We start from the raw sequence: 12606 nt of genomic DNA on the forward strand, positions 1-12606 counted from the left end.
AACTATCCACTTCAAACTTGATTTGTGCAGTCTGGGGTGTTGTAAGTATGTTGCTGCACCGTTGATTTTAGGGAACTCAATTTCATTTGCTTATAATCATTTTTCAAACTGTCAAGGTCATTTTTAATTCTAATCCTGTCTTTCAAGGTGCTCACCCATCCTGATGATGTGATGTACTTGGCAGATTTAATGACTACTCTCTCCAGCTCATAATCAATCACATGTAGAGATGTTAAATGCATCCAGGACTGCTCTCTGCAGAATATCACCTGTTACGGGCTTAGGGGTGATGGTTCTATGCTGTGTTATTCTTAAATTCTCATGATTGCCTTATTTTCCATCATAAGCCTCAGAGAAAGAAAATTACAAGTCTCTCTAAGTTAAATGAGATCAAAATGATATAGGAATGTGATTACCCTTGGTGGGGGGGGGCATTTTCCTTCAGAGCACTTTATAAATCATGGTACCCTACTTGGATATTATTTCACGGACACACCAGGTAATTTGAGGGTGGAACAATTTTGCCTCTCCTAAACTTACTGTTCTTTTGATTTGCAAGACAAGTAGCATTTTGCCCAGTATTTAGGAAAACTTTATTTTGCCCACATGAGAAGAATCAGTTTCAGTCACAATCTCCTAAATGCTCTATTGTGTACAGTAAAATGATAGAAGGAGTCTTTCAAATTGCTAACTATGTATCAAACAATTCTACTTATATGGTTTCACTCAGGAATCTGAGCAAAGGTGATTAAAGTTTTACTTCCTGTTTAGAGAAATTTGCTTTCAAAATTATAGATTGACTCTCCAACCCAGTTGCAAATGAGTTCTGGATCTCTGTTTCTTAAACTGTGAAATGGAAATTTGGACTAGATCAGGTAGAGCAGGTGGTTTTTACCTGGAGTACCAACTGATTGGAAGTGGCTGCCCTTAAGTGCTCTGCTGCAAATTGTGAACTGGATTCTGTTTCATGGGAAAGAATGTTAGAGGAAGCAGTGACCTCTCCCATGAGAGGACAAAAAGAAGGCAATGATACTAGGTATGCTATTTATTGTCTCTGAACTAGATGGTTTTCAAAGTCCCTTTTTGCTCTAAGATTGAATGAGAACATATCCAAAAGGAAAAAAAAAAAGAAAGAAAATGTAACTCATATTATTCATATCAAAACGCTTGAGAGAATATTACTTAGTTGGAGTTCTGCTCCACCAGCTGGTTGAAGAAGAGTATGTGTTTTCAGTAAGATCAAGTAAAAATTTGTGACCTACTGGTTGCCAGTGGTGTACAGATATAAGGACAAACGATATCAGCTGACCAGAGAGCCTTTCATTTAAGATGAGCCTGTGTGTCCACCCTCCTGGGTTCTTGGCATTCAACTCTAATTTCTTTCATCAGCACTCATTTGAGTACATTTCCTCTTTCTGACTTTCCAATTAAATCTACTTTTTTTTTTTGGTGTTTTTAACATTTTTCAGGCTAAACATCTAAGTAAAGGCACAAGTGACCTTTAATGTTCTTGCCATTCATTTTTGAATTTATTCTTAAATGTCACATTCTCTAACAACCATTCAATTAATCTCTTTTAACTTTTTATTTGGCCCATCAGTGACAAAGTTTATTCTAACTTGTCTTCTTTGAAGGTTAGTAATTCATGTAATTATCTGTACAATGGAGGATGCACTCAGTCATAGCTAATCAATGTAAAGCTTTGAACTTTATTTTATCAAGTTAAATGAAATATTGCAAACATTTGGGTGTATGTATTCTCTCTTACATGTGTTAAACAATAGATTGCATTTTATTTTCCATAATGACCTTGACATGATCTCTTTAGCTTTTATCAAGAATGAACAGTTTGAAAGACTTTATGAATTTATGTTCACTGACAAGAAGATTAATGCAGAATTTAGGGAAAAAAAGTGAGAAAACTTTTGTTGTAAATTTAAAAAAATCTATATTCCAAATATTATAAACCAGACATGGAAAAATTAAATGCTCCTGGATCTGAATAGGAAAGGAACTAGAATTGAAAGTGTCCACCAGGATGTGGAGGTTGTTGCAGATGAGGGGACTGAGGTGACAGTGCAGCAAGAAACCCATGGAAGAATCTATTACAATATTTTGGAAAAAAATGCAATTTCATTTTCTTTTATTCTCTATTTCCAAATGGGTGAACAAGGTTCAATAATTTGATTAGAAATTATATGGCTCAGAAAGAAACTTGCAACAGGAGTCTCTCAAGTGAGCTAAAACCCTACAGGTAGAAAGAGTTTAAATAGATTCCAAAAAGATAAAATATGACAATAAAATAGAACATGGTTATTTTACTCTTTATTGTTTTCAAAAAGATCTATACTCTATGGAAGCACTGACAATGCACCCAAATTTTCATTTTGTTCTCAAATGTGTTGTATTTCTGGAAGACTGACTTTTGTTTCCATATAAGTATCATACTTTTATTATTCATTTGGGCAAGAATGTCTTTCTATTATATATTTTTAAATATTTAATGAAAGGTGTCAGAAGTGGTTGTGGAATATTACTTTTACTCTCCTCAAGAAAAATAACAGAATTTATAGAGGTTCTAGATATTTTTCCACACACTTCCATTTAAGAAACAAACTATGAGCTTTCAGAAAATATCTCTACTGCAGATTACTCTTTTTCCTATTCTTTATGTGTTGTATGGTTAAACCACACCTTTAGTCTAGTCTTCAGCTAGATTTTAAAAATTTAGTGCCAGGATTGATTAACTTATCATTCCTTAATAATTTTAGTACTATTTAAAAAAATATATAAAACAAACATACAATGCTGCTTATATTTCTCATAGATAGTAGGATAATACTAACAGTTAAATATATATACCTTAAAATAAAATCTCAATGAGTTTTCAATTCTTCTTTCATTGACATGAAAATAGAGGAATGGCAAACACATTCGTGAGAATTTACATACTTAGCTAGAGAAAGTTGTGTTTTACGCTAGGCATTTTCTTTCAAATTTGATTCAGGAAGAAAGCACATATTTTCCCAAGTTATGCCTGTTGGCCTTCTTCTCTCTTCAAGAATTTAATAAATTTATGTTGTTCATGATTGGTGCACAAGAAAGATAGTAAGAACAAGATATGGACATTCTATAAAACCCACCTTTGGGTTCAAAAATGGATTGTTCATTGGCCCCAGAATTTTTTTAAAATATATTTTTCATTGAGATAATAAGCAGTGATTTATAAACCATGGCTATTCTGCTGTACTGTTCCCATTCAATCCTATGGATTCACTACCTTTTAGGTGATGAGGTTTCCCAAATCTATTTCATCACCCAGACCTCTCTCAGACACCCACCTGCAAAACAGACTGCCTCTTCCACACACACTTTGTAAACAATATATCCTAAGCTGAACTATTTGTTTTCTTGTCTAATTTCTTCCTCTTACTGTACTTCCTATTCTTACAAAAGGTGCCTTTAGCTGTCCGGCGTCTAAAACAGAAGGGAGCCAGTTTCTCTGGAAGCATTCCTCTTCTTCACCTTTGCCTCACCTCAATTCTTAATGAATTTTTTATTTTACTTTCTCTAAATTCTTCATACCATCCTCTCTTTTTTTCAAGCTATTACTTGAGATATTGTTGCTTCAGCAAAAAGGAAAATCACATCAACTTGACCTGTCAAGCAGGAAAAGAGTCCCTCTCCCTAATTTTTTATACTAAGAGCTGGGTTTCAGGATCAGTATATCATAACCAAGTGCTGATGAACAGCTAAAAATATTGTTTTTACCTATCTATCTTAAAAAATAGTAGTACTTAGGGGAAAACAACCTCAAATATGTAGTATTTTTTTCACGTTAGTCCTAAAATGTCATCAATTTATTATCAATGTTTTTATAAGCTACCATAGAGGTTCCTGATTAATTCTTTTTTTCCTATCAGGAAATAGAAAAGTATCTAATTTTACATGAAACTGAAATGAGAATTACAAAGGGGAAATGCCTACCAGAAGCTTCATTTTCTTAGGAGAAGTTGAAAGTGTGTAAACATGCCAATCTCTCTTCATCCTGTGTGGTTGAAATGAATGAAACTCAACACATTCACATACCTAAATTATTACTAGTTTCTTGGGCTGAGCACAGAAAGAAAGCTAAAGCAGCATTAATTACTGTCACAGACTACATGATAGGCTAGAGTTCACCTTTATAGAAGCAGATTAATTTTGCTTTTCAATTTAGTCTGCTCTATAGCTATGACAAGATAAATCATTTCAGAGAGGGTTTGTTAAATCTGATTAGGATTCTTGTTTTAGCAGCTATCAAACTTATAATTGGAGAAGGCAATGGCATCCCACTCCAGTACTCTTGCCTGGAAAATCCCATGGAGGCAGGAGCCTAGTAGGCTGCAGTCCATGGGGTCTCAATGGACATGACTGAGCGACTTCCTTTTCACTTTTCACTTTCATGCATTGGAGAAGGAAATGGCAACCCACTTCAGTGTTCTTGCCTGGAGAATCCCAGGGACAGGGGAGTCTGGTGGGCTGCCGTCTATAGGGTCACACAGAGTCAGACACGACTGAAGTGACTTAGCAGCAGCAGCAGCAAACTTATAACGGTCCAGTGGTCAGCAGTAAACAGATGCCAAGAAAGTAACAACTAGAAATCTTTGGGAAAGGAATACAGAATACATTTTTATTCTTCAGATCCCTAGGAAAATGCAAAACCCTCACTCTTTTGAAAGAATTTCTTTGTTGTGATTTCTAGGTGCCTAGAAGGTGACAGATGTGAGCACTAAAATCCTGCTTTCATTTGAAATCCACATCATTTCTCTAATGGATAATATTCTAAATGAAAAGACATTATGGTTGTTTCAAGTTTCAGCTTTCAGCTTTGACCCTTTTCCCTTGTAAGCTTGCACCATTCCTCTTACCTGGATAATTTGCTTTCCTCATTTTTAAAAAAGAGCCTTAACAAAGTCAGTGAGAAAAATTCCACAGAAATCTAGGGTTCCACTTAGAGCTTACACACACCTAGGATTTAGGATAATTACTCAAAATCTACACCAATTTACCAGAACTTTTTGTATTGCTCTGTTAACATATTAGGTGGGCACAGTAAATGTCTTTTTAGCAAAATGCATGCATGGTAGTTTTCTTTATTTCAGTTGTGCTAAAAAGATTAATATTTTGTTCTGGAAAGATTTTATTAGCAATGGCTGACTACACAGTAGAGGGTCCCTTTCCATATAAATAAATCCCTCTCACTACTTTTAAATTCTAAAGATTTTTTTTCTCTGACTCATGATTTTTTTTTTTTCCAGATCTTTTTTAGCTGCTCTGAGGTAATAGGCTTGAATGTATGGCATGAGCGATGTAGTCTGGAACAAAAGGAGTGAAGTGAAAGAAAGCTGTAACAATGTACAAATCTTCAGTGAGAAATGCAGTTTAGGATTTCAAAAGTAAAAGCCAAGCTTAAAAAAAAAGACCAAACTAAGTTAAAAATTGTTGTGTTAATTAAAATCCTCATTGAATTAACTGAGAGCAAATTAAAACTTGATTAATTTTTTAAGTATTCACTTAATTACAAGGTGGCATTTACTATTATCATTTTTTAAATTATTTTTTCAGCTCAGTGTTTTAAATTCTAAATTCCATTCAGTTCATCCAAGAGACAGATGGACCAGATGATATGAACAATTAATAGAAGCAATACAAATGACTTTTAAGTATGAAAAAGGTTCCACCTCACTATTATCATATCAATGTAGATTTGAGCAGATGATCATTTTCTGACCATCATTATAACCAAAATAAATACATAGTGCTATTGAGGATTGCAGGCTCATACACCTGAGAATAAATTGTTAAAAAAAAATCTTCCTGAGAAGCAGATAAGATAACCTTTAAGGTTCATATATTTTGATTCAGTAACTCACCCAGATATCTATCTTTTTAAAATAATCAGAACCTTAAACAATAGATGTGAATAAATATATCCATTAAATATTAATTTTAATAGAAAAAACTGATGGCCTGATACTACTAAAATTGCTAGTTTTCAAGAGTACATATTTACTTGGAATAATATTCAAACACTAATACAAAAAGGTGTTAAAACATGAATATATAATGGCCTCAAATTTCAAATACAAACATATATATATTAGAAATAAGACTAAAAGTGAATATAACAAACTATAATTACTATAAACAGTAATTATTTGTGGGTGATGAGATTACAAATTATGTTTCCTGCATGTCTTTATTTGCCTATAACACATTTATTTTACAATTGGGAAAATAAACATTTTTGAAAATTAATACAAAAATGGTATACATGATCTTATTTGCAAAACAGAAGTGGAGATGAGAACAAATATATAGATACCAAGTGGGGAAGAGGAGTGGGAGGAATTGGGAGACTGCGACTGACACATACACACATTTGATACCACGCACAAAATAAGTAACTAACAAGAGTATACTGAATAGCACAGGGAACTCTACTTAGTGTACTGTGGTTACCTGAATGGGAAGGGAGTCTGAAAGGGAGGAGACACGTGTAGATGTATGGCTGATTCATTCTGCTGTACAGTAGAAACTAATAACATTGTAAAACAACTCTACTCCAATAAAAATTAATTTAAAAAATGGTTTGCATATTATCAGGAATGAAGCTGACTGCATAGCTGCTCAGTTTTGAGTGAAAACAAGTTTGGAATAAGAAAAAAAGCCTTGAGTTATACCTAGTTTTTAATTTGCGTCAAATAGACATTAATGAAAAATAATATAAAGTATCTGATATTATCATTATTAACAATATTTCAATGCCCTTAATTATATACTGAAGTTGAATGAAAATTCTAAATACACTGCAGTTTATTCAAATAATTTCCCAAACTTATAATGGTTAATATTTTATATTTCACATATCTTCAAATAAAAAAAAATAAAGTTTTAAAATACTAGACTTCACACACACACACAAAAACACTGATCTCCTTCCAGTCTAACAAATTCAGCCAGCTTGATAATATGAATATAATTACAAAGTTCTGAAAATATAGACTGTGCTGCCGTACGAGTTTTCTTAATTTATAAAATCTGACTCCTTTAGCTGTTTCTAAACCTAACAAATATTCCATACTTATATTTCTTAGGTTCATTCTGCTATGTTAGATCCCAAATTGAGTTAGTATAGGGGGTTGGCTTGACTTGGGTGTTTACAAAAAGAACCGTATTTCAAAGACAGAATGTGACTTCTGTTTATTGACCACATCTATACACAGGGAACAAAAAGGAATAGCCCAGCCCTCGGGACTCCACTTCTGCACTGAAGAGGTAGAGATTCCGTGTGAAGGGTTGATGATATGATTAGCCGTTGAGAAATAAGCAGCTGGCAGAATTCGGTACTCTCAAGTCTAAAGGAAATGTGTTTTAATAGTGTTAAAGTTTGTACTACAGGCTATAACCAGGGCACTACTACTGTGGGCTGCAGCTGGCCATACCGTGGCCACAGTTCTGTGCTGAGTCGAATTCAGTTCACTCTCATTTTCTAAGTTAGTGCAATTTCCCATTCTTCCCCGCACACAAATGGGGGACTTTTTGGAGCTACTGAAATTCTTTTTTGATTCAGCAATAAGAGGAAGGTATATTTTGAGATGTCAAATTTTGACCAGTGAATTCCTATTCATACCCTGACTTTAGTCAAAGAGGCCTGCCTACAGTTCTCTAAAAAATTCATGCATTCTGATTGCCTTTGATCACACCATTAAATCTACTAGAAATTCCTTATCATTGTACCCTCCCCACATGTGTTGATGCAGCTCTTTCCAAGTAACACATGTTAATCAACCTCTGAAGTTATAACATTTTATTTACCTCACACCATTGGCCATTTCACTTGGTATTTTCCATGATCGCTTCTGACTTGTAAGTGACTAAGGTTTTATACTGCTATTCCAATGTTCCCCAGCCAGACAGACTGAACTATTATTAGTTTTCTGAAAAGAAGGTGTTCTTACTCTAACTTCTGGACCTTTATAAGTGTGATTCTCTTTGCTCATATCATTGTTCTGCTCTGATTCAACTTAATCATGGCTCAACTACATGCTAGTGCATACATGTACACACACACACAGAGTTATGCACAGAGTCTTCAAATTTCAGCTAGGACACTTTTTTCAAGAAGACAGTTCCTTTTTCCAACCTGGGAGTTGGTTGGGTACTCTTCCTACATGAACCCAAGCATCCTTTGCACTCCCTATTGTGGTTCCTTGCAATTGTGAACTTCATTATCTTAAGCCCCAGAAAACATGAATAAATGAATGACTACATGAATGGACTCCTCAAATAGTATTTGACTTTTCTTGCATGTAGGTCTTCTATATTGAATATTGAAGTTATAGAGACTAGGCAATGTATCCTTTATTTATTTACTTATTTTTTTGAGATCTCTCACGCATCACCTCACAAATAACAGATTCTCAAAACTTACAGATTTTTTTTGAGAACTAGATTGGATTTTTCTGTATGTTGTTGACCTCATATGAAGTCATAGAACTCGTCTCTAGAAGTGTCCTTAGAGATCACTTAGTCCAACCTTTTCATTGATATTTCTTTTGGATTTCACTGTGAGGGTATTTTAGGTATTTTGGCCCAGAGGCAAGATAAGTTAGTTAAGGGAGAAAGTGCTAAGAGTGCATAAGTGAAGTTAAGGCAAACTTTTTATTGCTTTTGCCTCCTTTTGAAGGGAGATTAGGCAGAAAGGAAAGGAAAGGGAGAGGAGAATTGGGGAGTGAAATAACCACAACTGAAAGAGATGTGAATCTAAGGATGAGTCTGGAAGAATCAAGGGTTCATGTGAGTGGAGGTTGAGAGAGAGGTGATATAGCTTCCTTCATAAGACAATGGAGGCTTCCCTGGGCTGGCGACAAATCAGATAGAAAGTTAGAGTTTGTAAGAGTCTGAATGCAAACCTAATTCCATCTAGTTCAGGCTCAAAGCAGACCATCCCCAGGAGCATGGAGATTCTACTCTCTCCTTAAGAGAATGGACAGCTGGGAGGGATGAGAGGACTGGGGAAAGAGGGGGAGGGTTAGGGATGATTACACTCACTGTGTGCCTCTTTCTCTCACCAGAATTTTATAGAAGAAAGACAGGTTAAACTGAACATCCGAATGAACTTGAAAGGAAAACAGGAACATATCATCCGAAAGTTGGAAACAGGGTCAAGAGAGTGCATGGGGCTTCCCTGGTGGCTCAAATGGTAAAGTCTGACTGCAATGCAAGAGAGCCAGTTTGGATCCTTGGTTCAGGAAGATCCCCTGGAGAAGGAAATGACAAGCCACTCCAGTATCTTTGCCAGGAGAAATCCATGGACAGAGGGGCCTGGAAGGCTACAATCCATGGGGTTGCAAAAAGTCTAATATCATAGAAGAGCATTGTTCTTAACTACTGGAAAAGTACACTGTAACAATATAACTTGAGAGGTTATAGTGCTCAGGCAAGGAAGCCTCAATTGATTGCCTAGGAGGACATTTATGTTTTTATTGTATGTATCAGTAAATACATACAGCTCCTTTAGGGACAGCTAAATGAGGTCTTTTTCCCACTTAGATCTGTCTATCCACATCGTTTTCAAGCACTACCTCTCTGGAGTTCTGTTCTCCCAAAGCCTAGGATGCTGGGAGATCAGCTGAAGTCACTAAAATTGCCCTCGAGCCAAAAATAAAAGTAGTTACAGAATTGTTTTTATATGTGTATTTCTGGAAACATCAGACTCCTAATTTTATTAACTTACATGTGACCCACAATTTATTAAAATATCTTTCAATTTCCTAGTCCCAGTTTGCTGATAATATCATGCAAACAAAGACCAGAGATTTGGCAATTTTTATTTTCATTTGTCTTGTCACTGATAAGGTATTGATATAATAATTGGGCTAACATTCTGAAAATTATTGATGTGCTTTCTCTTTTGCTTTTCTGAGTATGAGACCTCCACTTTGCTTGCCACAAAGTAAGGAGTGAGAAATGTGGTAAGAATTGGGATTTGCTGGGGCTTCCCGGTGGTTCAGTGGTAAAGAATCCACCTGCTAATGCAGGAGACATGGGTTTGATTCTTGGTCTGGGAAGATCCTACATGCTGTGAGACAACAAGTTCATGTGCCACAACTATTGAGCCTGTACTCTAGACCCTGGGAGCCATAACTACTGAGCCCATGTGTCGTAACTACTGAATCCTGTGCATTCTAAAGCCTGTGTTCCACAACAAGAGAAGAAGATGCCACAATGAGAAGCTCGTGCACCACAGCTAGAGAGCAGCCCCCAGTTTGCCACAACTAGAGAAGAGCCCACACAACAATGAAGGCCCAGCACAGCCAAAAATAAATAAATTTTAAAAAAAAGAATTAAGATTTGTCATAGAAGGTAGTAAAAGACATGCAAAAAATAAGGCTGTTATGTGAGACAACAGATTTGAAATCCAGGTTCACTAAAAGCATAGAAATGGCCAAAATGGGAAGGTGAGTCAGACAACTGAAGCATAGGAGGACTTCCGATCCTACTCCCTGTAGGGATCATGAAAATAAACCATACTAGTTTTTATCAGTGAGGAGTACAGAATAAGATAGTAAGATTAATGACCCTGAGGTTTTAACTTTTCAAGTCATCTTCAGTGCCACTTGGCATGCTTGCAAATTGGAGAACCAAGGAGCCTACCACAAGGCTCACTGTGATGGCCCTGGAGAGACAAGATCTTAAGCTACACAGGCCTGACCCACTATCTAAGAGTTCCAGCAGGGTAATCTGTAATTGAGTGAACAAGAGACCTAGCCTGCCACATGAGATGGCATCACACCTCTGGACTTTGACTGTTGCTCTCTGCTACAAGGTTCTGTAAGATATACTCTGCTCTCTGATACTTTGACACCATTCTCGGGTGGAAGTGAGACAATAATAATGAGCTAAGACACAGGAGATATTAAGAGTGTTTTCCTTGACAATAAGATCCACTCCAGTACTCTTGCCTGGAAAATCCCATGGACGGAGGAGCCTGGTGGGCTGCAGTCCACGGTGTAGCTAAGAGTCGGACACGACTGAGCGACTTCACGTTCACTCTTCACTTTCATGCATTGGAGAAGGACATGGCAACCCATTCCAGTGTTCTTGCCTGGAGAGTCCCAGGGATGGGGGAGCCTGGTGGGCTGCCGTCTATGGAGTCGCACAGAGTCGGACACGACTGAAGCGACTTAGCAGCAGCAGCAAGATGCGCCAAGGCTTCGGTTGCAACCGCCTCTCTATACACGTGTGAGCCTCGCCAGCCCCTCCCCTAGGAGACCATTGCAGTCGGCCAGCCCCTGCTCCTTGGTAACCATGTGTGACCGAAAGGCTGAGATCAAGAATGCCAATATGTCAGAGAAGATGCCACAGGACTCGGTGGAGTGTGCTACTCAGGCATTGGAGAAATATAATATAGAGAAGGGCATTGCGGCTCATGTCAAGAAGGAGTGCGACAAGAAGTACAACCCCACCTGGCACCGCATCGTGGGGAGGAACTTCAGCAGTTATGTGACACGGGAAACCAAACACTTGATCTACTTCTACTTGGGCCAAGTGGCCATCCTCCTGTTCTAATCTGGTTAAAAGTATGGGACTGTGCCACACACCCAGTGATACATCAAAAAACAAGGAATTTAGACTGCAGCCTAAATTCCAAATACCAGGGACTGAAGCCTTCAGGCTTGCCTAAGGGAATACCTCCACCTTTGAACCTTTATTGTTTTTTTGTACAGGGCATTCTCTGTACTAGTTTGTTGTGGTTATAAAGCAATTAGCAAAATACCTTACATTTGTATTTATTTTCTATTCCATGGCTCCCTGCCTCATGTTTTTTATCTTCAAAATCCATTCCTTTAAAGAAATAAATCTGTTGGAGAAGTGTGTTTTAATAACCATTTGTTCAAATAATATAAAGTGGAAGATGGCTTATTATTTGATCTTGGGTAGGTTGGTGGGGGTGATTCCTTGAAGTTTCTGTGGGATGTAACAGACTAGCCTGTTCAACACTCTTGAGTTTCATTCTTGCCCATCCTGTTCCTGTTGTCCATGGAAGAATACTGCTCAGAAGTGCATGTTGAGAAATGCATGGCAGAGAAACTACTGGATTAGCTCTTACTCCTAATCTGATAAATACATTACTTAAGTGTTCCTTTGGGATAACTGGTATAGAGTGTTCTGGCCCTAGGCCTCAGAGATGATGAATGTGTAATGAAAAGTGAAAGTGAAGTCGCTCAGTCATGCCCAACTCTTTGCGACCCCATGGACAGTAGCCTGCACCAAGCTCCTCCGTCCATGGGATTTTCCAGGCAAGAGTACTGGAATGGGTTGCCATTTCCTTCTCCAGGGAATCTTCCTGACCCAGGGATCGAACCCAGGTCTCCCACACTGTAGACAGACGTTTTACCATCTGAGCCACCAGGGAAGTCCTTTAAGCTTTCTATGGCTGCAAAATGTAAATAAGCTGGTGAGAAAGTTGGGCTATTGAGAAATTTGTTGGGCTCTAGACATTTCCCTTCCCCTGCCTTGGCCAAAGTATACCGATTAAAGGTGGTCTTAAAGGGAAAA

General features: G+C 37.2%; 1 protein-coding gene across 1 annotated transcript; it reads left to right on the top strand.

The window, feature by feature from the left end:
- The first annotated feature begins 11265 nt into the window (after positions 1-11265).
- On the top strand, positions 11266-11616 carry LOC120854858 (dynein light chain 1, cytoplasmic-like). Its single transcript, XM_040229242.1, has one exon. It carries the CDS (start codon positions 11356-11358, stop codon positions 11614-11616), a length of 261 nt encoding a protein of 86 aa, XP_040085176.1. The 5' UTR covers positions 11266-11355.
- The last annotated feature ends 990 nt before the right edge of the window (positions 11617-12606 follow it).

The sequence above is a fragment of the Oryx dammah genome, unplaced genomic scaffold (assembly GCF_014754425.2).
Source record: "Oryx dammah isolate SB20612 unplaced genomic scaffold, SCBI_Odam_1.1 HiC_scaffold_27, whole genome shotgun sequence".
NCBI lineage: Eukaryota > Metazoa > Chordata > Mammalia > Artiodactyla > Bovidae > Oryx > Oryx dammah.